This window comes from Notolabrus celidotus, chromosome 20 (assembly GCF_009762535.1).
Source record: "Notolabrus celidotus isolate fNotCel1 chromosome 20, fNotCel1.pri, whole genome shotgun sequence".
In the NCBI taxonomy this organism is placed as follows: Eukaryota; Metazoa; Chordata; class Actinopteri; order Labriformes; family Labridae; genus Notolabrus; species Notolabrus celidotus.
The window spans coordinates 11,715,601-11,743,530 of NC_048291.1; the positions used below are offsets into that span (position 1 = coordinate 11,715,601).

The 27,930-nt window shown below is 41.7% G+C and overlaps 1 protein-coding gene across 1 annotated transcript in view; it reads right to left on the bottom strand.

The window, feature by feature from the left end:
- The window catches only part of LOC117832143 (centrosomal protein of 112 kDa-like), a 143,243-nt gene that overhangs the window by 88,375 nt on the left and 26,938 nt on the right, over positions 1-27,930 (bottom strand). The window contains 9 exon segments of the mRNA XM_034711133.1: positions 8,149-8,228; positions 9,421-9,480; positions 9,617-9,709; positions 9,825-9,954; positions 10,067-10,221; positions 18,656-18,799; positions 19,319-19,437; positions 19,879-19,978; positions 24,503-24,589. Of these exon segments, the coding sequence (XP_034567024.1) occupies positions 8,149-8,228; positions 9,421-9,480; positions 9,617-9,709; positions 9,825-9,954; positions 10,067-10,221; positions 18,656-18,799; positions 19,319-19,437; positions 19,879-19,978; positions 24,503-24,589 (968 nt within the window).

Consider the following 27,930-nt stretch of genomic DNA (forward strand, 5'->3'; position numbering starts at 1 on the left):
AATTAAAAGTAAAATTGTGATTTGCAGTACTACGCAGAGCCATGCTAAAGAAAGGTCAATAATAGCATAAGTCCCATTTTGCTGAACCCTTCAGAAAGGAAAGGGGCTTAGTGCCTTGCTCAAGTGTTGGCAGATGACATTTCAATCCCTCCACACAAACTGTTTCTTTTAAAGCTTGTGCACTCCAGTCATCACTGGGGATGAAACCAGTGACTGTCTCTTGCACTAGTTAGTATGTCAAAGCTGACTGAATTCCCTAAGGAGAAAGGCGGATGAAGAGAAATCTGGTGCAGCCCAGCATGCTGACGGAACCACTATGTGGTAGGATAAACATGTGGGTGAGACACAAAGACATACAGTCCATTACATACTTTAAATGGTACTGTAACCCAGTTAGAAGAGGTGGAAACTGAAAGTTACCAAATGTTTCTATACACTTAATATGCAGAAAGCAATTTTTGTATACATATTAGTGCCTAGAGCACAAAAAATAAACAGAAGAGAGAAGAGAAGAGGGGAGGAGAGAAGAGGAGAGAAGAGGGGAGAAGAGAAGAGGAGAGAAGAGGGGAGAAGAGAAGAGAAGAGAAGAGAAGAGAAGAGAAGAGAAGAGAAGAGAAGAGAAGAGAAGAGAAGAGAAGAGAAGACTCTCCCCACATGGTTTGTAAGAGGGATTTTGTACCCTTTGCCGTGCATTTAGATGCTATTTGGCCTCATGAATTATGCAGATGACATTATCATATGCTATATCAACTAGCCACGAGTCCCCAAAGCAAACATACTGTATTAACATATCTGTAATGTTACACAATGGAAAATACAGCCGGTGGGGTTTCATGAGAAATAAATAAACAAGACAAAATTTTGAGATTGAGTTGTTTCGGTGTATCTTACTCATCCTGCTCTGCCACACCTGCAGTGTGTATTTGTTAAGTGAGAAAGCTTCATTTTAAAATATCAAATAAAGTTATGTGTGATGATTGTGTAGGCTTGTCTTTTACTGTCATTGCATCATGAACATGTCATGATATCAATCAAGGGCTGCATAATGAGATACTGCAATGATCAGACATGATAAGAAACATAATCTGCCTCATTATCCATCAGTTTCATATTGAAGAAGAGAAGAGAAACACTGCCTGGATAAAGACACCCTTGCAGTGAAACCAGATCGTATTAGCTGTACTAACAAACAGCCTGTCTTGATGTATCTTTTGGTGTGTATGGTTTTGTAAAACGAAAACACACACCCGGCAGTGGCCGATAGAAAATTTCGTATTGCATGTGAGGTTTTGTTTTCATACTTTCACCCATTTCTGCCGTCTGTCAGGCTATTTTGACCCTTGCGGCGCACTGTACTTGTGTTGTGATTTGGTACGTCGGGAACGGCGTGACGTCAGCTACTGGGGTTCTATTCATTCCCTTTGCTTGAAGAAGCACAGCGGGAAGAGTGTTTTGAGGGAAGATGTGGCGACACATTCCCAGCGTGAAGCCACCACAAACAAAAAGGATAAACAAAGAGGCAGGAGATGACCAAGAAGAGGAACAGACAGCTAAACAGAGTAATGTCACTATAAGACAAAGAAAAGAAAACTGGAAAATTGACGAGGCTGGCCAACCTCAGTCCTGGCTGACTTACGAAAATGAACACATAAAAATAAAACCAAAGCACAAACACAAAGGAGTGGATTTTCTAATTTGGCCGGTGAAAAATAATTGGAGGGCATTAGCCAATGGCAGATGAGGTAAAAAGTTAATTTTCCCCCTGGTTGTAGGAGTATGTAAAGATGAACCTGGCCATTAACACTGATAGTTTCACCTTTAGGACCCCGATAAAGAGCTCTTTAAATTTTTCCTCTAGTCAGGTCTGTGGTATTGAACTGGCGCTTAACCCATCTCCATCCTCCTCTTTCAATGCAGTTGCCATGGGAGTGAATATCGAGCCCTGGTGAAGCTTTTCAATATTCAAGATCCATACCTCCACCTGCTCCTGCACCCTTTAACGCTAACTAAGGAGGTTGCAGGCTGCGTAGCCTCTGCTCAGATACCTCTGGTCCCTCTCCGGACCACCAGCCCCGCTTCCCTTTCCATCCCTCCTGTCATGGGGGAGGAATGCTGAGAAAGATAAGACGACTTCAAAGACACACACGGAGGAAGGGAACACGTGCACACAAACACTCACACAAAATAACATGAAAAAAGACTGGATGCATTCTACACCTTTAAGAGTGGAGGGGCACTATCTCATGCAAACATGTGGGCCTGTGTGGTCAGGACTAAGAAGTAGACAAAGTGAAAAGCAGAGGAAGCAGCAGCAGCTTGGTGGTGTGTTCTGAAAAGAAACTGAGACAAAAGAATTGGGGGAATAAACTTTAAATTAGGGATGAAGAGGATTATGACTGAAGAATAGAGTTCTCTCTACACACTTTGACACATCCCATCCTTGACAGTGAGAGTGTGTGCTCAGTGTTTTGGACAGGCACTCACGCAGCCAGTGTGCAGCCTCTCATAAAGGCAAGCACACTTTCCCTCCAGCTGCCTAAAGTCAATGCTGCCTCTGCCTCTCCGAACTGTAAACCATCAAGATGAGCACCAGTTACCGCCGAGATGCAGTCAGAGTCTGCACCACACCTGAAGGAGCACATGGTTTTGATAGAGCCAGCTGGGTGCTGAGTGTCATAGAGGAGGGCTGGCGAGGTGTGGAGACATTCGCTTCATGTGGAGAGAGAGAGAGAGAAAAAAAGTGATCTCGAAATAGACCAGCTGTTTTCCTTTTCCCCTACTTTAAACATTCAGGTGATTTTCTGATGTTTTTAAATTGTGATTTGGAGGTCACTGCTGCCGGAGCAGGCAAGCTGTTCCCCAGATGAGCTCCCTCTCTCTTCCACTTTTCCCCCCTTCTGTGGTGCATCTCTCCATCTCTATGCTAATGCCCTGTAATGATCTGAGGCACGTTGGGATGAAAGAAGAGGAGAGAAACTTGTTCTCTGTGCAGCTTTGTAGTGCTCTCTGTTGTTGTTGCTATAGTAACAAGGCGCTGGGACTCAAATTGACGTGGCAATGCTTATTTGCATAGCAGGACAGAGAGATTTTCTTTTAATACGAGAACGAAAGAGTGGGTGTAAACGATGGAAAAAAAAGGGGTGTACATCACAGCTATAAATATATAGAGAGAGATTATTAACAGATCTGACAACACATTCATCATCAGTTGTCCCCCTTATGCAAAGAAGATAGTAAATATTTACACATGAATCTGTTATTTATAGGTCTCCATTGATAGACTTTAAAACAGGAGATTGTAGTGATCAACAAACACATCACAAAACAGCACGCACACCCCACAGGATCTGGCACATGGAGGGCATTTTGAGCAGTTCGACTTATTTAATTTCATCATCCATACTCCCATCTTCACACACACACACCTGCACACTCTCTCACACACTTCGTGCGGTCTTGTCTTGACTTTGAAGTTCTCCTGGATCGCCTTTAAAGGCCGTCAGCGCTGCCATGACAGCAGGCAGGTAGCAAACATCAGACTGCTTAGAGTGTGTGTGTATGTGTGTGTGTATGTGTGTGTGTCTGTGTGTGTGTGTGTGTGTGTGTGTGTGTGTGTGTGTGTGTGTGTGTGTGTGTGTGTGTGTGTGTGTGTGTGTGTGTGTGTGTGTGTATTGAGCGTGAGTACTTAATTAGCTGAGAGCCCGATGGGCCACTTGCTGTTTCTCAGTGTTTAACACTAAACGAGGGAATGACTGGCTCGTTACTGATACTAACAACAAGGATAATTTATGCATAAACGGATCTGTCGGCTGTGGTTAAGCTTGTCCTCTGTTGCAGCACTCACAATGACGAGCACAAACAATAAGCAGGCACAACCATCAATGTCCCTTTGCATCTTTATTCTACATAATAAAACGCCTCAAAACAGCAGAATATAGTTTTATGTTGTTTCACATCAACAGAAATGAAGCAGAACTAAAAAGAAACATTTCCTACAGCTTAATAAAATCTCTTATTTGCAGAAAAAAAGGTCTGTCCTTGGTTTTAGAGGCCACTGAGAAAGTGTTTGGCTAATGCACAAAGTGCCTCGGGCTACTGATGAGGACCCAAGAATAAAGCAAATGCAGCCACGCTCAGCCCGTGCTGTTTAATCCACTCTCTGGGTCTCTATAATAAAGAGACAAACAGTTGAAAACCTCTCAAGGGGGTGATGGCACCGTGACTGGCCTTGGCCGTGTTTGGCTGGATCTGGGGATGAGGTTGTTGAATGGTGGTTGTGCTTACAGACACTTTTCCTACATGGAATCAGACTTGATTTATTTGACTCTACCCACTTAGTTCTGGTGCTGTTACTATCTTTATTTGTTTTCACTGCACAAAGTCCTCGTTCATTTCTCATCTGAGGGACACAGTATGATCGTTTCATAGGGTGTGTGTTGAAAGCGAAACAAACACAACTTTAAATGAGGACACGTTATCAATGAACTTAAGGTATACTTTAGGTACTCCTTTAAAGTTGACTGTTGTCAAGTGGACTTTAGAACTTTTACCCACTGAAATTGCCACTGTGGACTGGTCAACAAAACTACCAACAATGGGCATGGTAGTGTGGGGTATCACAATTCTCCCTAACAGTTATCAAGGCAAACAGCCAATCATAGTCATCATCAATAATGGATTTTGGGGTGGCCCCTGGGGTGGCCAATTGGATTTCAAGGGGTGCCAGTGCCATCCTTGGCCACCCCTCTGGACACGCCACTGTGTTTTAAAAGCCAACTTTTTTATCAGCTTCTGTTGAAATGGTAGAAAAAAGTAAGAGGTATAATCCAACACTATTGGCAAAAGAAATCATACAAACAAAAAGGAGAACCTATTCCAAAAGATTCATGGAAGTCGGAGTATATGGAATAAATAAGGCATGGTTTTATTTTTGCCCTGGAAACTGTAATCTGCTTGTGACTGAGTGATGTAGTCCAGTATGAGATTAATTACTCGGTGGAATGTACTGACAGACTGATTGTCTGATAGCTGAACCAGTATATTGTGCCCCTTACACCCAACCTATTTAGCTTTGGGCCAATAGAAACTGATATGATTGTGACACTCATGTCAATCTGTCACGTATCACTCATTCATACTTCATTCCAGTCACAACTGTTCCTGCTACTACTTATCTTTGCTTACTAGCTCGCGAGCATGGAGCCATGTCTAAATCAGTTCACATCAACAAGTGATGCTAAGCCCAAGCTAGCTAAGAAGAACCCAGAATATAAGGACAAAACTAAATACTTTTTCCTGTGAAAGAGCGAGGAATACATCTGCCAGAAAACACACATGGTGAACCTGGCCACAACTGTTAATTCTCTGAAAGCTTTTAAGATCAATTACTTGAAAAATATAAATGCTGTCATGTTGAGTCCAGAAGGAATAAAATGACTCTCTGTTTTAAAGTATACAAGTGGTATTAACATGATTCAAATTAAAGTGTTTTCTGTTTATCACCATGGAACAGGTCTGAAGTATTTACATTGATACGTTTTACAATACAAATAGTTCCAAGGACATCTAAGAGTGCAAATAGTAGTAAGCATGCGCTTACTCTATGTTACAATTATGAGGGGGTCCTTGGAAAATGTTCTCACCTGTAAGGGGTCCCTGGCCCCAAAATGTTTGAGATTTGAGTGATGACGTTAACCAAAACTGTAAAGTTGTAAGACGTGGAGGCAAAACAAAATGCTTAAAGGCTCTAAAATGGATTGTCTGAAAGTCCATTATTCAGAGCAATCTCTCCACATTATTATCACATTAGTTTTAAATTAATAAGTGCAGACTAAACTTCTTTTATAGTCACTCTACCAAATATATCCGATTCAGACAGACTGTTGGGATACGCACCATGAGATCACGTTTTTTCACTAATGCCTATCTCACCTGACGCTCTGATCTGTGAGAGTTCTCATCACAGTTTCCAGGCTCTAAACTCAAACCGTACTACTCACAGTAATAAAAAAAGATCAAAGAGAGTGTTCAAGTGTTGGCTTGTTAAAGCCAAGCTCCACCTTTAATCAGAATTCATACACACTGTTCTTATGATCAAAGACTCACATCAGTAGACATAAACAACTCTCTGTTAAAGTTTGAGGCCAAAAAGTCAGGGCTCAAATGTTTGATACTGATAATTATAAATCAAATGTTCCGCTCACATCATACATGTTGGGAACTTTGTGAGCAAAAGGAAGAATTTCATTGGAATCAGTTATGAAGCAGAAAATGTGTCCATATACCCACAAACTAACCTGAGGCACTATTTACTACTGTTGTTGTGTTTTGTTGATACTCTCAGATTGTGATCATGTTTGTGTTGTGTTGCAAACACAAACACACCTGTAACTCTCCCTGTCTGTAACACAGACAGAAATATCTGTAGGATTTAGCTCCAGTTCTATTTCAGCCGCAAACATCAAACGCTCACACGCAGACATGCTGATGGGGGTGTCTTCTAACATGATGTTGTGGCCAAGAGGGAAGGAGGAGCACCCTTACACTTACACGCACTATAAGACAATATTATACACAAGTGGCAACCTCTGGTCTTGAGAAATGAAGCTGATGCTGAAGTTAAAAATTGCTGTTCAAGTGTCAAGTGTCCACTTGAGGCTGACTGCAGAAGAGCGGGAAACCACATACACACCAATTTAAAGAAGCCAAAAATAAATATCTTTTCAGACTGAATAACTAATTTCTCTATCAGCACCAAGCAGCAACCTCTGGTCTAAACATATGAGTTCAATGCAGAAGTGCTAAAAACTGCAGTTCATCTAGGATCCACTTGAGGCTGGCTCCGGAAGTACCGGAAACCACATATACACCAATTCAAAAACGCTGATCTTTACAGCAGAAATAAACATGTTTACAGCCTGGTACAAAAGATGAGTGTAGTCTGGATAGCTCATTTCTTGATTGGCACACACTGTAGGGGGGCTGAATTTTTGTCTAATGCGGCAATTTCACAGATATTGAGATTACGGGTCTTCGAATGAGAGGCACAGCTGACTTAATTGACAGGTGAGAACACTGTAGCTGTTGGCTAGGAGGCTCAAAGACCGCCTCTTTAATCGCTCGACAGCAGCAATTTGGCTGCCGACGATGATTGGCCTCAAAACAGCGCTTCAGAAACAGATGGATGACGTCATGGATACTACGTCCATATTTTATACAGTCTATGATCAGCACACATGTACGAGGGGTGAAGTTTTGATATAACTCATTAGTATTGAAGATATTATTTTAGTCTTGCTAAATTAGGGGCAAGGCTGACTTGACTCGCAAGCGGGCCCACTGAATCAGTTAGCCAGGAGGCTAAAAGCCCCCGTCAACTTCACTGCTTCCCCATCAGCATTTTCAATATGGTGACTGCCCACAATAGGCCTAAAACTCTGCTTCAGGAACTAATGGGGGACGTCACAGAGACTACGTCCATATATTATCCAGCCTATAATTACACATGATATTAGGGCTAGCTAGGTTGGTAATCATGTAAGCTATTGATAAACTTGTCTCTACTGTATTAAAGCTGCTGTTAGTAGTCGTGATATAAACATCAGTTCTGAGCGAGATTTCGAATGTCAACACTATCCCTCCCCTCTCTGTTGCCGTAACCCCGCTCACAAAATATTGTTGTGCGCGTTCTATGAGGAAGTAGTGGCTTCCCAGCCAATGAGGGCGACGTAGTGGGACCATCACAAGACAAATCAGGACAGAGGTTTGGGGAGTAGCTCTGATTGGTCCGTGATAACGGGAATGAGGGGAATAATAACATTGCTTGGTACAAAGGCATTAGAAAACACAGAGATTTTGCCATAATCCCAAATTACTTCACTTGAGTACAGATTGGTATTATGACCTTTTTCTCCAAACCCAGCAGAAAAAAAAGTAACGTTTTTTACACAATTCCTACCAACAGCAGCTTTAATAGGTACATTGGATGGCGTAATTAAGTAATAAGGAATAAAGTATGTTAACAAATATAACTGAACTGTAGGATACTGTCTGCTGGTAAAGTTCAAATGTTTGATGGAATCAGATTTAATGCTGGCTTTGTAGAATTTAAATAAACTGTGATACTGATATAATTCATTTCCACCATACCTGAGTGCATCTTCTAGTTTAGCTATCTTCCTTGTGGCCTCTGCTTTTTCTTTCTCTGCGTCACTCTGGATTGCCTGAATCTAAGGAAGAGAGTGAGAAGAGAGAGAGAGAAAGTGAGAAAAAAAAGGTGCAGGCGAGTGTAACCGCAGACACCATCAAACATCACTCAACAAAACTCTCCTGCCTGTGACCCTGTGCATCTGGCCTCCTCTCTCTCTCCCTCTCTCTCTCTCCGTCACCCCATCAAAAGTACCATCTGAACCTCCTGCCTGCATACAGAGGGCCTCTCACTCTGGATCTATGGCAGCCATATGTGCTCTTCTTATGTCCACTCTTATGTACTCTGGCCTCCTTCACGTGTTTCATATAACACTCCTGAAGAGTGGAAAGTGGAATCTTTCCAGGGTAAATAAAAAGGAAAATAAACTACTGACTCCTCTGTTGTTTTCATCCTTCTTGTAGAATGAATAACGGAAAAAGAAATGGTAAAGGTATAAAGGCTGACTGCATGCCCACTATGAAAAAAAATTAACTGAATTGGATTACAGAGAAGGACACAGGAACAAAACGGGTGGCTTTCTTTTAAAGAAGTTTAATTAAAACTGTCACTGACCCTGATTTAATAACACAGGGGCCTGCTAAGTTATTGCAGGTGTACTGGCCAGAGGGGCCCCGTCTCTGGGTATGCCAACCTGCCACCAGTACACATATTATAGATGTGGTGCTTTGAAGATGACCCAGGTGCAGCAGGTCTATAAAACCTGATTTCACCTGAGACGGCTAGTCTGGACAGAAATGGTCCGGCTTAGATCATTAACAATGGTCTCCTCACTCTATGGTTTACAGCTGCTCTGTGGCTTTGATGAGGGTCTCTTGAAAGTAATAGACCTGAGTGAAGGACCAATTAAAATCAGGTCCGGGTAAACTGACAGTGCTTACTTCAGACAAAAAAAAGCCCTTTTTTTCATTTCCAGAGTTTATTTGGATAAGCTAATAACTCCTTTTCTGAACTTTCTTTGCTTGCTAACTCTCCTGCTAAATTATAAATCCTCTTCTTTCTTCTCAGTCCAGCCCCAAATCTACCTGTTAATTATGGCTCTGATTTTACTAGACCAGACATCAAATCTAAGAGTAACGGGAACCAAAAGGAACATGTGACTCCAGGCTTTGATCTCCACTTGACCGTAATAACTTTGTCCAGGGTGCTTTCAATGCAACGACAGAAGCTATGGAGCTCAGCAAATCAGTTTCTGAGGAGCAAGAACATGCTACCTTTTTCTCACAGTTGATCTGCAGTTCGTCTTTTTCCTGCTGAAACTTTATCCCTTGATCCTGAAAGGAAGAAGAAATAAAGTCACTGTAAGGCATCACACAAAGACAAACTCATTCTCACCCTAAGGACTCTCAAATCTGAGTTCAGTGCATTGACAAACAGCGAAGAAGCAAGCTATTTTGATGAGATACGTACCCTCACTTGTTGGTGCTTTCGGTGTTCACTGTCCAGGAGCTGCTGCTTTAGATGAACTACAGTTCTCTCAAAGTCCTCTATCACCTCGGACGCCTGCAAAAGAGAAAAAGAGAGGTGAATTTGGAGCTTAATTTAGAACCAGACTGAATTTGACAAAAATCAACAATAAATCGAAAAGCAATGTGTGAACTGATGTGCTAATGTGGACCTTAGCAGCAGACAGAGCATGCTCTTGATGCAAGTGGCTCATATCAGTCTCATGTTTGGCTTGGAGTTTCTGCATAGCCTGCTCGTACTGCTCACTCTGCTGCTCCTTCTCCTTCTGCAGCATCATAGCTCTGTGGACATTTGAAAACATGACAGCGTGGTTAATGCAAATGCTGACTTATTGCTACACCTGCATCAACTTTATTAAACAGTTACAGGAGTGATTTGTCACTGTTTGCTGACCTCCTGTTGGCCTCCTGCAGTTCAACACTCATGGATGCAATGTGGATCTCCAACTGGGCCTTCTCCTGCGTCACCTTCTGACGCAGCATGTTGCCCTTCTCCACCTCCACTGACTGTTGTTTCACCCGCTGCTCCAGCTCACGCAGCATTTGCTCCTAAATCACAAGCATACAAAAAAAGAGCCTTAAATCATTTAGACTTAAAGCTGAGCACTTGGTTAGACTTAAAATAGACTATTTTGAACAGGTATTCACCAAAGATTTGTCAGTTGTCATAAAAAAATCCATACAACTCGTATACAAACTTTACATAAGTCAAACCAGCAGACATCTTTCAATGTTACACAGGAAAATATCTTATCAAGTGAAAATATTTCTATCTTGTTTAGCAGATTTTGCAGACAGCTGGTGTGTCTTTGAAAAGTTTCTAGAGCTGTTACTCTGAGCTACTATTTCACCTTGGTGCCCTTTTTGGATGATCTCATTTTGAGCATGAAAATTCTGATCAAGGGTCATATGTCTGTATATTTGTAACCTGTGAACACACTGTTGAAATGAAAAAGTTTCCTAAACACAGACACCAATGAATACACATAAATGTAAGAGAATTGTAGACGTGCACTGTAAAATATCTGACCACATTTGGCACATTGGTTGACTCATTTTGAGATACATATACAGCACAAGTAGGTACAAACAAGTGTATGACATGTACACAATGCAATATTCACCAACAAAGAAGCTTGAAGTCCTGGACAAATGCAATGTCAGCAGTAACAAGTCAATCGTAATGGAATTACGGTCCAAAATTAGAGAATCCATTTTTAATGAAGTACAAATTTTTAATTTCATACTACTTTTGTCCCTCACTGTTTATTCTGGTCCACACTCCAAAACAGAAGGGGTCTGGAATGAAATTAAAGCTGGTTTCCACCATAGACTGTAACTGTGACGTCACCCATCTGTTTCTGAAGCGCTGTTTTGAGGCCAATTGTCAGCAGGAGCCATTTTGCTGCTGTCGAGCAAATGTGATGTAAAGAGGCGGACTTTGAGCCTTCTAGCCAACCGCTAGTGTTCCCGCCTGTCAATCAAGTCAGCTGTGTCTCTCATTGGAAGACTTGTAATCTCAATATCTTCGAAATTGCCGCATTGGAAAAAAATTCACCCCCCTACAGTGTGTGCTGATCGAGAAATGAGCCATCCAGACTACACTCGTCTTTTGTACCAGGCTGTAAACATGTTTATTTCTGCTGTAAATATCGTCTTTATTGAAATTAGTGTATATGTGGTTTCCGGTACTTCCGGAGCCAGCCTCAAGCATATCTTCGATGAACTGCAGATTTTAACACTTCCGCATTGGACTCTTATTTTTAGACCAGAGGTTGCCGTTTGGTTGCCACCTGCCATAAAGCAAAAAAAAACAAAGCATACAGGTGCAGCTAATCAGACGGATGTCAACCATGTCACAAAGGCAGAGTACTACTTTGTAGTGTGTGAATCACCAATGACCTGCGAATGATATTAAATCGAACACGTTAACTACAGTGCTCGCAAAATGTGTGGCAACTGACTACAGGCCAGTCAACATGGTGGAGGACTCAGGTCTGAGGGACAATCCCAAGTTAACATGTTGTGATCAGTCATGAACCCATCTGTTTCTGAAGCGCTGTTTTGAAGCCAATCATCAGGGAACCATGTTGGACATGCTGAAGTCAACATAACTGCTGTCAAGCTAGTGTGAGGTAAAGAGGCAGGCTTTGAGCCTCCTAGCCAACAGCTACAGTGTTCCCGCCTGTCAATCAAGTCAACTGTGCCGCTCGTAATGGAAAACTTATAATTTTAATATTTTTGAAATTGACGCGTTATGAAAAAATTCACCCCCGTACATTGTGGTTTCCAGTTCTTCCAGAGCCAGCCTCAAGCGGACACTCAAGGAACTGCAGTTTCTACCACTTCCGTTTTGGCTTCAGACAAAGCTTACCATGCACCATTTTTCAGGAGTCCCAAAGTGGGACTTGGATGGAATATGACTGCAGCAAAACTCCTGCCATACAAACACAAGGGCACAGCACACAGTTTTTACTATGTCAGTCTGAGACAGCGGTTTGAAGAATGTGTTGACAGAAGGCTGCAAACTGGTTCCACACTTCAAGCATAGTCAAACATATTCAGCAGAACTGGGACAAGTACAAGCAGAGAATGGGCAACAGCCACAGCATCTAATCCAGGATGTTTCCAACAGATGGAACTCCACACTGAGTATGATCACCAGGCTACACTTGATCCTTATCAGCAAAGAAGCTCTCCAGCAATGCTGACAAGGCAGAATGCGAAAAAATCATTAAGCTTGAGACACTCCTGGAGGACTGCTGGTAAGCTACTTGAAAAAAAAATCACTGTAAGATCTTGTGAATCTAATGAAACAAATGGGAGGCTAATTTTTAGGTGGTTGGGAAGCAACTGGCAAGAATTGCATTACATTGTAAATATTATGGTTTGTAAATCTGTTTTGAAATGCTAAATAATGGAATTTTAAACATGCGGTTAAAAAAATTCATTCGTCATGATAGTGGAAATTCTGTGATTAATCCTGATGAAGTAATGAAAACGCTGAAAAAAATGATGAAATGTGTCTCAGCTTCAATCTTTTGGCAGCACCTAACCTCTGAGATTATTACTTTAATGTTAACTCTAGGAAACTTTACAGTACATAAAGTAATTTCAGAGGCAAATATCTTTAGCTCAACTGGAATTTTGAGTTTCAACACAGACAATAATCTAGCAGATGCAGATAAGGTCTTCAGGTTCTGATTTAATCAAAACGTGTCCCCTCTCTGTAAGCGGTCTCTTGGCGTATGCACAAGTGTCTTTCTTTGTGTGTTTGTGTGTATGTGTGACAGCATGGAATGCAGTGTGGGCAGGCTGATAAAGGCGATGACGGGGTGCTGATTAAAGATGGAGCGTGCTAGTCCATCTAGATGATGACAGAGGCTGGCGATGACAGGATGATGAGTGACGGCAGAGGAGGGAGAGCGGTGTGTTTGAAAAAGAGTACAAGAGCAGCACCCGGTAAGGCTGGTGAGACAGATTTTTGTCGTTGTGTTCGCAGTGCAAAGAGCTGAGGAAAAAAACAAGGGGCCTGTGTTGTGCCGGGACGCGTGCTGACACTTAGCTCTCTGGCAGCAGATAAGAAAAGTCCTTCTCCATGCTGAGGCTGGACAGAGCACACCTGGACAAACTCAGAGGGAGCAAATTACATTCCATAATTAGGTGTTTCAGAAGGTGAATTACAAGGTGTGAAGTGTAGACTACATACGCTCTGCTCCCCTTCAGGGAATGAAAAGCGATGGAGTCTTTAAAGATAGAAAAAATGTGTAATTTAGAGAAAAAAAGTTGTACAGAGGGATGGATCACCCTTGACAGGTTTGTATCAAAAGTAACAGAATCATACCCGTCGTATTAAAGGTTCTCTGTTTCTGATATATAGTTGTCAAAGCTTTAACTAGAAGTCTTTATGGGGAGCTGGTAAACCAGGTGCCCAATGTACAGAGGCTTTAGTCAGCGTCGCACAGGTCACAGGTTCAATTGCCAATCCTGCCACTATTTGGTGCATAACATACCCTCTCTCTCCTCCTATTTCCTGCCTCTGCTCTGCTGTCCTATCAAATAAAGCCAGAAAAGTCAACCCCTCTCCTGCACCTATTTAGGGGCATGCCTTTAGCCCAGTGGTTACTGCACGGGCTCCATGTACAGAGGCTGTAGTTCTTGCTGCGGCAGTTGCGGCAGACTCCCGGCCATGACCCTTTGCTGCATGTCATCCCCCACTCTCTCCGTAAAAAAACAAAACTAAAGCTTATTTCTTGAATAAAGATATGAAGAATATGTAAGCGCTTTAAATAAAGGCTTATTGCTCCTTCTTCTTCATCTAGAATCAACAGACAGTATTAATCATGTCTCCATTATCAGTTATGTGGATATGGACATGCAAGGATTACAGTCAGGAGTTTTTCTGGTGCAATACCTAGACTAGTCAGATACCGGCTTGTCTTTCTTTTCAAACACCTACTCAGTCACTTTATCCTCTCTGCCCTGTGCATAGATAACATCCAAAAATAACAACATCTGACATATCTGTAAGCCCCCTGTGAGATCTTTGATGTGCACTGGATAGAAATCCAACCAGGTAGCGACGGGCAGATGAGCATTCTTCTTTTCACCACTATCCAGACCAGATCAGTATTTGAATAAACATGAATCATCAATCTGGGTTTGTCTTGGCTTGCATGCTTTATATATGAGCTGGACGAACTTTTCACACCATGTCCTGGATTTGCACTTTTATATGCAGTTGAATCTCTCTCTCATAGAATGCCGAGGAGCAATAGTGGTCGTTTACTGAACGAACTACATGCTGGAAGATACTGAAGCTAATACTTAGTGGGACAAAGGGAGAGCAATAAAATATTCTAGAAGAGTGGAATGTCTGAATTTGGGCAAACTTGGGTCTTTTGAATCATAGCTTGAAGACTTAATACTTGTATGATGAATAGCAACAAGTAGACAGAGGCAGAGACCTTTTCACAATAGAAGAACCCAAGAAAACATTGGTTGTAAAAAGATTAAGAATGGAGATATAAGCCTTAAAAACAACGCTGCTGTATTGACTCACCTGAGGTAAAGTATGCTTTGAACACACATGGAAGTAGTGCGTGTGTGTGTGTGTGTGTGTGTGTGTGTGTGTGTGTGTAGGTCAGCCCATACTCAAAGTAGGAGAGCAGCTAATTTACAGTGACAGAAGGCTCTTTTCATCCTTTGTGGCCTTGTCTGTCCTTAATTATTAAAAGAGGGGTCTTACCACCGGCCTTGCACTGTCCAGCGTTTGATGCCTCTTAAATGTGGGCCTGCTGACAGATTAAGGCCAGAAGCAATATGTGTGTGTGTGTGTGTGTGTGTGTGTGATACTCACGACAGCCGCTGAATGCTGATACTGATAACAATACTATTTATGAAGCGGTGCATTCTGCTGGCCTCTGGTGTTGATGATCCTCTCTAATGAAATGTGCACGATCCCACTTAAAACCAAAGTCCTTTCATGTGACATCAAAGAAACTGTTGCTTTGGGGAGGTGTGTATGTGTACGCACATCTACGTGCACAGCCGTTGCCTCGCATAAGATTTAATACACACTTGGATCAAAGACCTTTATAAAGACGACAGATGTAAGATACAACAGTCATTCTCACCCAGAGGTGAGAGGAGATTTCCTTTCATTTTAGCCATGGAGATGCAGACTGTGGGTCAATGTTCCATAGCTACAGCGATCGCAGCAGTTACACCTTCTTTGTAATTTAACAAGGCAAGGCTTATACATTTACATAACTGTATACATGTGAAAATGTACAAAGGTTGGTGGCCAAATTCCACCAGATCTGTGTCTGGTCTATCTCCGATCCACCACATCACTGAATATGATAGGTTTCTATTCTAGTCAATGTGTTAACGTTCCAGCTGCGTCTCTGAGCCAGCACACTGGAGCCCTTCGGATCAGATATGCAAGACTTCAGCTGTCCGGCGGTCCTGCTCCGTGCTGCGTTTTGATAACGCAACTGGTGAGTGTTGACGGACGAGAGAGCACGGGGCCGGACTGCAGCAGATCGTAGATGGACCGGACACGGATCTGGTGGAAGTCCTGTGTAAGTGTAAATATGGATGTGCATGTATACATAAACAAGTGTATCCATTTAGTGTCTCTACCAGAATTATTCTGTAACTGTGACACAGCAGGTGTTATGAAGAATAATGAAAGGTTTGAATGTTTGAAATATTTCACTGGATATGACGTCATCACATCAGGTGATCTGCATGTAGATGAAACTTGTTATTGATGTAGTGTTTCCCAGTGATTAAAAACGTTATGCTGAATCGCATCGGGAGCAACCAGCTGCAGCCAAATAACCTTAAAATAGTGGTGTGAGCATGTTTTTATATGAGATCTTGTGCTGCAATCAGTGCATTGACAGGATGGATCTTGATCACAGAAGGACCTCTCTTTCTCTCTCTCTGAGCACCTGTAGAGCATGTGTGAGGCGCTGCAAGTTATCAGACATGAGGGGCACTGAGCGACGAGAGGTCATCTAGTACAGCGTTCGCAGATAGAGAACTAATCCGATAAAGAAGAATAAAGCAAGATCCACCAGGTATCATCTATACCAGGGGTTCCCAAACTTTTCAGCCCGTGACCCCCCAAAATAAAGGTGCCAAAGAATCGCGACCCCCCACTGTCCCGCAAAGTGATTAAAAAGTGGCTTTATACTTCATTTAGCTGGTCTGCAGAAATTTAGCTGACCTACATGCACATGTGTCTGTGTTTCCTGTGCTGTTATGAATTAACCTACTGCTGATGCTTTGTAACTAACCCTAACCTTAGGAGTCATTTGACAACAAAGAAAGGCAGAAAATTATTTTTTACAATAATAGGTCAGATGTGAAATTTAGATTACTTGAAAAAAAAACAACTTTCTGGAAACTTTTCCCCTGATCTATAAAGTATGTGGTGACCAATGTTTCAGTGTATGAACAAAACTTATCTACCTACTGAAATACAGCAACCGTAAAAGAAAATGTCTATTGTTATATTGCTTATATTTGTTTTGTCTGTTAATTTCTGTGATAATCTTTAGGATAGTGTTTCTAAAAGTCTATTAGCATAAACTGTAAATATTAGGTGCATGAAAAATATCTTGAAAAAACTGAATAAAAAAGAAAAGAAAAGAAAATTCAGGTGTTGGATATTACCTAAAACAGCAAGTGAGACATACTCTAAAGCTTATTTGATCACAGAGAGATAAGAACAAACACAGTACACAAGTCCATGATCATATTGCATGAGGTATAGATGAAGTTTGTGTCAACCAGTTTGTGTACAGTCATTGCCAAAAGTTTTGAGAATGACACAACTATTCATTTTCACAAAGTCTGCTGTTTCAGTTTTTATAATGGCAATTTGCATATACTCCAGAATGTTATGAGGAGTGATCAGCTCAACTGCAATTAATTGCAAAGTCCCTCTTTGCCTTGAAAATGAACTTTATCACCAAAAACACATTTCCACTGCATTTCAGCCCTGCCACAAAAGGACCAGCTAACATCATTTCAATGACACACAGGTGTCACACACATTAACACAGGTGTGGGTGTTGGTGAGGACAAGGCTGGCGATCAATCTGTCATGATTGAGTGACTGGACACTTTAAAAGGAAGATGGTGCATGACACCATTGTTCCTCATCTGTTAGCCATGGTTACCTGCAAGGAAACACGTGCAGCCATCATTGCATTGCACAAAAAGGGCCTAACAGGGAAGTTTATAGCAGCGAGTAAGATTGCACTTCAGTCAACCGTCTATCCAATTATCAAGAACTTCAAGGAGAGAGGTTAAATTGTTGCCAAACAGGCTCCAGGGCGCCCAAGAAAGTCCAGCAAGCACCAGGACCGTCTCCTGAAGGTGTTACAGCAGCGGGATCGGGCCACCACCAGTGCAGAGCTTGCTCAGGAATGGCAGCAGGCAGGTGTGAGTGCATCTGCACGCACAGTGAGGCGAAGACTTTTGGAGGAAGGCCTGGTGTCAAGGAGGGCAGCAAAGAAGCCACTTCTCTCCAGTAAAAACATCAGGGACAGACTGATATTCTGCAGAAGGTACAGGGACTGGACTGCTGAGGACTGGGGTACAGTCATTTTCTCTGATGAATCCCCTTTCCGATTGTTTGGGGCATCTGGAGGAAGGCTTGTTCGGAGAAGACGAGGTGAGCGCTACCATCACTCCTGTCTCTTGCCAACAGTGAAGCATCCTGAGACCATTCATGTGTGGGGTTGCTTTTCGGTCGAGGGAGTGGGCTCTCTCACAATCTTGCCTAAAAACACAGCCATGAATAAAGAATGGTACCAGAACGTCCTCCGAAAGCAACTTCTCCCAACCATCCAAGGGCTGTTTGGTGATGAAGAATGCCTTTTCCAGCATGATGGAGCACCTTGCCATAAAGCAAAAGTCATAACAAAATGGCTCGGGGAACAAAACATTAAGATTTTGGGCCCTTGGCCAGGAAACTCCCCAGATCTTAATCCCATTGAGAACTTGTGGTCAATCCTCAAGAGGCGGGTGGACAATCAAAAACCCACAAATTCTGACAAACTCCAAGCATTGATTATGCAAGAATGGACTGCCATCAGTCAGGATTTGGTCCAGAAGTTGATTGACAGCATGCCAGGGAGAATTGCAGAGGTCTTGAAAAAGAAGGGTCAACACTGCAAATATTGACTTATTGCATGAATTCTGTGTAATTCTCAATAAAAGCTTTTGATACTTGAAATGCTTCTAATTGTATTTCATTATACCATAGAAACATCTGACAAAAACACCTAAAAACCCTGAAGCAGCAGACTTTGTGAAAATGTAATATTTGTGTCATTCTCAAAACTTTTGGCCATGACTGTAGTTCAAAGTATATTTCTAAAAAGCTGAAGCTTCCATCACCCATGTCAGTATCTAAAACCAAAACTCTCAGACACATACCAGAGTCTGGTTCTGTACTCACAGTCGCCTGAGATCGAGCGTTGTACTCCGCTTCCATCTTCGCCAGCCTGAGGTTGGTGTCCTCCAGCAGCTGCTGAATGCTCTCAGTGTGTTTCTTCTGCAATTCAAACTTCTCCTGCTCCGTCTCTGTTACAGCAGCATGCAGCTGGAAGGGCAAAGCACGGCTATTTATCAGGCATACATTTTACTCCCTGTATCTCCACCGCTGCTTTCATTTATTGCTTTTGTGATTTCTTTCTTAATCTTTAGCTGTGTAAGATCTTGCACACTCATGTGGAATTAACATCACTTATAAAGAAGGGCTTTTTAATATTCATCAGAGAACAAATTGTTCCACAAGGCTGCTCATCATATGCTTAGTGACCCACAGAGTTAAGTGGTAAAATCATTAGGATAGCCCTGGCGGCGGGGTTTCAAGAGCTATGAAGAGTTAAAACACAATTTACCCAGGGCAGAAAGAATTAATTTTTCATCTCTAAAACAACACACACTGACTTAAGAACAGTATGAAAGAATAAAGATTTTCTACAGCAGTATAGCAGAGTGTGTCTGCTTGCAGCTAAGTCTTGTAGTCTCATGCTATCAAAGTCTTCCTCTGGCTCAGGGCTGCTTACAGGGGGGTTGCTCTGCAGCCTGTCCAAGCCCTTCAACTTTTCCTTCATACCTTCTTCTCCCACTCGTTTTTCAGGGAGTCTGCGCTCTGATCTGACATCTTTTTCAGCTCCGCAATCTGCTTCTCTTTGCTCTCGCAGATGACCTGGGATTCCCGCAGCACATTTTGAACTGTGGGAGAGCACAAAAACGCACACAAACAGCAGTCAATTCCTGCCTCAGGGTATGTACATAGATGGACGCCCAGACAGACAAATAGACAGACAGACTCTCAAACCCATTGATGCACTGTCAGTAAATCAATGTGAGTAAAGATTTTGCGTCGATCAAATGGCCAGAAGCTCTTCCCTGCCGAGTTGATATTTTTTTCATCAAATGCTTTCATGGACAGATCTGAGCACAAAGACGAGAACAGCAAGGACGGGGAAATCAAGCTTTAAGAAAAATGCACACATCGTGTAATTAAAGTTCAGTCTGAGCACGCAGCTGCAGAACGTCATCCTACACCAACCTCATGTGGACTTGTATCTTTCTGGGCTTTTTGTGCTGAGTGTTCAGAGACACTAGCGTAAACATCCTCCCAGTCAACACTGCGATCCTGTGACCTCTCACCTTTCTTCTCCAGCTTACGGATCGTCTCCTCTGATTCCCTCTGCTTGACCCGGTACACGCTCTTCATCTCTTCAATCTCACCATTCTTTCTATCCAGAATCTAAGGAGACAAGGGGAGAGTTTTTAAACACAACGTTTTTAATGCAGAGAGAGAGATATCATTAAAATATTATGATGCTTCTTTGTTTTCTTGGAACATGTTTAAAACACTAACTATCAAAGCTGTAAACCAAGAGCTGTCAGTGGGTGGGTTTTTCAATGCAAAGCTTGAATTCTTGCTTGTGAACCTTAAACGCTAAATTTAAAAAGGATAAAAAGCATGAACCAATAATTAAAAAGGAGTCACAAGTACCAGAAAGAAAAGTTCTGCTGACAAGTTAACAGAAAAGCAACAAATGCCTGATTAAAAACTTAAAGGAAAAATGTGTTTGCAAATGTTTTCATTAGGAACAATTCAATATTTTATACTTCTTTGCAACGCTTGCAGGATACAAACAATGCATTTTGTGGAAAAAATTTATGTATAAAAAGAGACGTGTTGGTTTTCAAGAAATGCCACTCACAGTAAAACTTGCATAAACTTAGGCCCTTTTCATACTGCGAGTTTAAAGCAAGATATTACATGCCTGTTACCGCCTACAATATGACTGTCTCTGAGACGTGACATGACGCCGAGTTGCCCCACTGTTGTGCCCGCATCAGAGGTAGTGACAGAGACTTTACAGAAGTGAGACAGGACCACTGTGAGCAGCAGAGCAGGCAGGGCGCAACAGCACTGTGTGTGTATGTGCATGTCTGATTGAGTGTTTAAGTGGAGCTCCTGCAGTGTGTTTACTTCTCCTGCATCCGCACCACTAATACTGCACCATTGTAGGGTTAATATAGAAGTAAAGAGACGTGATTTGCAATATGAAATAAGCTTTAGTCTTCTAAAACCATTCAACATTTATCATTGGTTACATGGGGCGGATGTGGCTCAGTGGGAAGAGTCGGTCATCTATCAATCAGAAGGTTGGCAGTTCAATCCCAGCTCCGGCAGTCACATGTCAAAGTGTCCTTGAGCAAGACACTGAACCCCAAATTGCTCCTGTTCAGCGGTGTGTGAATGTGTATGAATGATATTAGCTAATACTGATGGTCCCTCACTATATAACACCCTCTGTCGTAAGTGAGTGAATGGGTGTGAATGGGTAGTGTGAAACGATGAAGTAGTATAAAAGCGCTTTGAGTGGTCAGAAAGACTAGAAAAGCGCTATATAAGTAGGGTTGCAAAATTCCAGGAATTTTCAAAGTTGGAAACTTTCCATGGGAATTAACGAGAATAAACCAGGAATTTACCAAATTGAAGGTTGGCTCTTGATAGGGAACTTAAATATAGTTGGGGAAAATATATTTTAGCATAATCCTGACTAAAACCACCAGATTTCATGCAAGTACAGTTGAATATCTATGCTATTCCTCAATCACATGCACATGGCCCACTGCTTACTGCAAGGCTATTGAGACCACGCCCCTGACATGCACTGTGCATTCCTCCATCACATGCACAGATGATTTCTAGAATCCTGCAGAGGCTAGGCTTAAGAAGCTTGAGGGAAGATGCTTTTTTATTTGCATGTTGAATGGGACTTTTTTGGAGGGAGGACTGTTTTCATTTAACATTTTGAATGGGACTTTGTTGAGATTTTTTTTGCTTTTAATTTTTGAATGGGTTTGGTCGGGGGAATGAGTAATATTTTACTCAACACTCATGTTTTTGTTCTTCAATGAAATAATTGATTGTTCAATAAAATATTAAACACTTGATAAAGTTCTACTTACAAATTATTATTTTGGATGGATGTCTGCTTATAACAAAACAAATATTTATGCTTGGATATGATACCTTACCATTAAATTACCCTCAATTCCCAGTTAATTCCCATAAATTCCCATAATTCCCATAGACAGTTTCCAATTTGAAATATTTCCAAAATTCCCCAGCTTAACTTCCCATGGAAATTCACCAGAAACTTTCTGGAAATTTACCAGAAATTTTCCAACCCTTTGCAACCCTATATATAAGTACAAATCCATTTACCATTTACCATATATTTGCAATAAAAATAAGTATGTAGTATGATAATGTGCTTATATAGTTTTTTTATATTTGTTCAATTAAATTGAATATTTGAATATTTTGTAAATAATTTAGTGCTTAACATGACAAGACTTTGTCTTCTACATGCCTATTGAATCCCAAGGAGGCTATGGGCTAACTAAGTGAAATTGCATCTGAGTGAACACCTGTGCCGAGGTGTGATGAGGTAACTGCACCTGCTTGCTGCTGCCAGCTGTGAGTAATTAGTTAAATTAGACTATGGAGAGTTGGATCTCAAGTATAAAAGGACAGTCTCCCTCTCTCCATGTTGACAGACGGTGTCTTGCATGAACTGAGTAGTTTGCACAAATGTGTACATTACTAGGTTTGTCTGAGCGTGTCATTGAACTGACTTATTTACTGTTAATTCAAAGCGTAATTGATAACAGCATTAATCACCCATCTATTTAACAAGATGGAACAAAAGAACAGAACAAGTCCAATGGCAGATGATGTTTGGATTTTCAGGCTGAAATGACAAGAGTGCCAATTTTTATGTGAGGACTGTCCCAAAGCCCAGAAGACTTTATTTTTGTAGCATTTTGGTTTATCCAAGTGCACTTAGTTACCCAGCCTGTCATCGTCTTTGTGAATGGGATGGGGGAGATGAAAGGAGGACGAGGCAGCTGGAGCAAAGTTCATGGGAAATTTAGGGTAACCCAATTTTTTCCATTTCACCACAGGAGAGATTGTACTCATTTTAAGGGTCCACCGAGCAAAGTGATGACACACTGTAAGGTCGAGGGAGAGTGCACTGCGTGGTGGGAAATGACGGCTTTTAGGGTGCTCATTTTAGGCATAAGACATCCTAATGCAGGGGCGGGGAATCTAGCCTGGCTGTACATGACTTGAAACAATACTATTACTGAATGGAGAATACAAAAATGAACTGCAGAAGAAGAAATACAGCAAAATGTGGGATGTGTGCCTCTATGCACAGAGAAACAGAAGGACAACAGGACCCTAGTGTAGTTATACAAACAATGTATAGATATAAAACATGATCCTTTTGTGTCGCTGAGGTCTGTTAATCTCAGGTCCTTTGCATTTTAAGAATAAGAACATAAATATGAGCTTTTTCACCTGTGGGGATTTCATATTTGAGAAGAACACACAGCACTGATCCACAGCCATTAGCATACAACACTCAGGCCTGTTTGCTCATTACCCTCTCCATTTCAAGCAGAGGGACAATGACCAGCAGCCTTTGGGCAGTCTATTCATTATTCATGAGAAGACTAATTAAAACTAAACCTAGCTGCCCACCTTCCATCAGGCTCGTCAAAGAGCACCCCTGAATCACTCCCCTTTGAAGATATTAGAGTGAAAACCAAGTATAATTCTGAGGAAATTAAATCAGACATAACTTGCAATCTGTATGTAATTAAAGAGAGGGGGAGAGAGCGAGCTGTCATCCTGTCTCTTGTCAAACACAAAGAAGCAATGGGTACCTGAAAGTGGAGAGAAAATTGGAGTGTTTTTTTTCCAGTTTTATTAAAAGCTTCTGTGTGGCAGCAAAGGAAACGTGACAGATCCCAGGTGCTTGATCTGAAGCCTAACTGATGGGCACCTAGTGTGAAATAAAACAGCTTTACTGCCATTTTCACCAGCTGAAAAAAGGCCTTTGAAGAGCTGATAATTCACTGGATGTGGCGATGAGAAGAGGAGAGACTGGATCCTTTCCTTTTCATTAGCCAGCAAATGGAATCAAGAGTCCATGATGGGCATCGTAACACAGGTTAACTAGTTTATGTGAGCATTCAAGTTCAGAGACTGGCCAGTTCAGTCGCTGTAGAGGAAACTAGCGTTTCTTTTGAAATTCTTCTTATCTTTGAGTTTGATTTCCAAGTTTAGAATGAAAAAAAGATGATTTTCATTCCTGAAAATGAATTTCCTACAGGGCCATAAAGCACTAGAAGACTGTGGTTATACATCACACAGTATCTGAAGCGGACTCGTGAATTAATCGAACTTGATGTGTGCAGGATCAGAGGGCAATGACGATAGACAGTATAAATAATGGACATAGTATCCGTGACGTCACCCTCTCATAATGGAAAACTCATAATCTTACTCTGTACTCCCCGTACAGTGTGTGCTATCCAGACTACACTTGTTTTTTTGCACCAGGCTGTAAACATGTTTATTTCTGCTGTAAAAATCTGCCTTTTTGAATTGGTGTGTATATGTGGTTTCCGGTACTTTGTGAGCCAGCCTCAAGCGGACACTCGAGAAACTGTTGTTTTTAACACTTCCGCATTGGCTTCAATTCTCACGGCCAGGGGGTGCAATGACAACTCTACAGCAAGTAAACAGCTGATTGAATGTGATGCTGATACCCCTGTCATTAATAATTCTAAAATAAGTAGCATCAATGAGTGTCTTCTTGTACACCACCAACCACAGCTAAGAAACATTGTACTGGCTAAATATCTATCCACAGAGGTAGCCAGAGCTTGCATGGAGTTTAGTTTTGATTCTTACTTTCTCAACATCTGCATCGTGTCTCTGCTGCATCCTCAGTTTCTCCTCCTGGTGCTTTGACTCCAAAACTTTGATCTTCATGTCAATCTAGGAGCAAAAAAAAATATGTAAAAGATGTAACACTATGGACTTGTTGAGCATTCTTAAGTTATACTTTTGGGGCATTTTCGCCTCTAATGTATAGGACAGCTGAAGAGAGAGGAAATGTTGGAAGTAGAGAGTGGGGGAGGACATGCAGTAAGTGGTAATGGCTAGAATCGAACCTGTGACCTCTGCGATGAGGGCGATAACCTCTGTATATGGGGCACTTGCTTGGACCGCTAGGCCAACGGCGTCCCTTGTCTGAAGTGAATCTGTCTTGATTTCTGTTTCTTACACCCAAAATAAACAGTATTCATCACCAGACGACATGAGTAATAAATGTTATCTGTTTGTCATGGGATGCTAAACATTGTCCGTTTTTTAATTAGATTTTTGTTTTAGACTTGTGCCTTAAAAAAATAACGTCATACAGAAAGACAGGATAAAAGAGAGAGAATAAATCTGGATGAAAGACGATACAGTGTGCCCCGCCTTGCACAGAAGCGCAGCTGATGATGAAATAAACCACATTAACATTTAAAAACATTTATCCATGCGCAGAGCTTCAAAAACTAGTGTGAAGACATGATGTACTCCACTCTGTGTGTAACTGTGTGTGTGTATGTGTGATAATATCTTCAGTCATTCTAAAGTGACAGCCCCAGCTTGTGTGCGCATCTGCAGCAGTTATCAAGAAGAAAGTAGCTGCCTTCATTTGAACACAGTATTTTCACAGGATCAAAAGTTCAGCGTTGTCACGAGCAAGTTGGAGCACATCTTCTTATGCTAGAGGGCTTCCCAGTCTCAGTCAAATAAAACCTTAATGACCCTAATCACCTCTTGTAATTGACTAAGATTTCAATCCATTTTCATCTTCTACTGGCTTTTATACCAAATGAGATATTAGTCATTCGCCATTACTAGAAAATAATTATCACATCTCTGGTTTGACAGTAATATCCCAAAAGGGCTTGGTTTTTTAAAGGCGTTCCCTTTGCATGACTGCATTTGACTGAGGGTGTGTCAAAGAAAATGACGGTGTTGTTGTGTTATAGGTCCAGTGTGTTGTATTTAGCAGCATTTAGTAGAACAGACCGGTAAAAATTGATTCTAATAATCATAAGTGCGCTTAAATCATAGGCAGTATAAACAATGGACATAGTATCAGTGACGTCATCCATCTGAAGCACTGTTTTGAAACCAATCGTCGGTGGGAGCCATATTGGAAATGCTGAACGCTAGTGTGATGTAAAGAGGCGGGCTACAGTGTCCCTGTCTGTCAGTCAAGTCAGCTATTTCCTTATTTTGGCAACACTTGTAATCTCAATCTATTTGCAATTATCTCGTTAGAAAAAAACAATGAACTGCAGTTTATAACAGTTACGCAAAGGCTTCATATTTTGAGACCAGAGTTTGCCGCTTGGCTTAAATGTAGTGTACAATCCCCTGACAGGCTGCTATCCTGCACCGCCATGTTTCTATAGGAGCACAGAACGGACAAACTAGTAACGGCCATATGTTGTTTTGCATTTTGTGAGTGGCAGTCCATATATGCACCTGACAAAGAGCAAGAAGAGAGTGGTTGTTGTTGAACGAAAAAAAAAAAACTGGTGGAAGTTTTTAAATGTAAAAACTTGACAAATGGAGAATCCTACTTATCACGCTTCACAGCAGCTTATTGTCCTCAAAGGCCACCGTCCCTTCTGGAGCTTCACCAACAGGACGGGTTAGCAGGGGATCTATCAAACTACAGCACTAGATATCATATGTTCTAATCTCTACACACTGTACCTTTAAATAAGAAGCATACAAAGCATTTTGATAGTCATAACCACATATTCAGTAATCTAAGGTTCCTTCAGTGCTTTGAGAGTACCTGCTCTGTAGTCGAAGCTAAACAACATGACTCTTAGAATCAGTATTGTTCCCAGATGTTCCACAGCAAGTATACAAAAAGAGAAGGTGTCCTTTAACTTCATTTTAAAGCTGACAAAAGTCTGAAAACGCAATATGATATGTTTCCACTCATGGGCACACATGGAAATGCAAAGAGAGCCTCTGACAGACAGACAGACGACTGGCCGTTTGCTTTGATGTCACTACTCATGTTTAGTCACTGTCTGTTCTGGTGTTTTGATCAACCCTGGAGCAGGGTGACAGTGTTCTTCCTTTGAAAGGATGGCTGTATGTGTGTGTGAACATGTCAGTAATTAACAACATCCTGAGGCTCGCTCTTGTTTTTTCAGTCATCAAAACAATACAGTTGAAAATTCCCACATTACTTGGCACAGTCAAACCACATGAGACGTTCTCTTGGTATAAATGAAGGAGATGCAGCCCTGATGATGGCCTGAATAAAAATGCAATATAATCAGGGTACGCTTCTTTTTTTATAGAATACAACAGAGATCAACAGCACACTGGATGCTAGAAAAAAAAAAGAGTGCCCTTTGGGACTGAATTTGCAGAATCTATTGAACCCAAAGAGATAGTGTTTGTTAGATGTCAGCCCTCCACTTTGGAGGATCATTCAGAGCATCATTGAAAATAAAAGTCTATCACAGACAACATTAAAACGCTCTGCCTCATTAATGTACTTCAGCTACATTTAAACACTGTATCCTTGATAAAGCTCTACTAAACATTCTGTCTCTTTCTTCTACGTCTTTTTTCTTGGTTTACCACCATTTCTAGTGCGATTGAGGGGACCACAGGAGACCTGTCAAAGGGAAAGTAAAAGAAAAGGGGAAAGAAAGAGAGAGGGAGCGAGATGGCAGTGATTGAAAAGCAGAAGAGTAAAAGGAGACCTGATTCTGCCGGCGCCCAAGAAAAAAAAAGCCACATGTGGGGGTGTCACTTTCTCATCCTCTCTTCAAATGCTCTTTGGAGAAAGTTTGTCAAACTAGATCAGGGGTGTTTGAAACTTGTTTATAAAGGCGTCAGTGAAGGAAGGAGGAGGAGGAATGTCGTACACCTAAGGCGTCTGAGATGCCTTCAATCAGCCCGACTGGGTGGTACAGCTTTTTTCCCTCTTCTCTTCTTCAGAGTTGTAGCGAGCGCTGTAAGATGCCATGTTTTTTGACACTTCGCTCTTGAAAAGGATGAGAGGGAAGAAGGTGGGGGAAAGAGTGAGGGGTATGAGAGAGGGAGTGCGAGGAGGAAACAGTTGCTTTTTCTGTTCTCAAAACAGGCGCAGGGTCAAGGCCTTTTTCCTCAGGGGGATGTTTTCACAAATCGTCTGCTAACTGTTCGCGCTCCACAAAGCAAGGTTGCGTTTGTGCATCTGCCTCATCTTGCTTGAGATGTACTATGTCCTGGCGCAGCTTTCATCCTCAGTAAACAGAGAT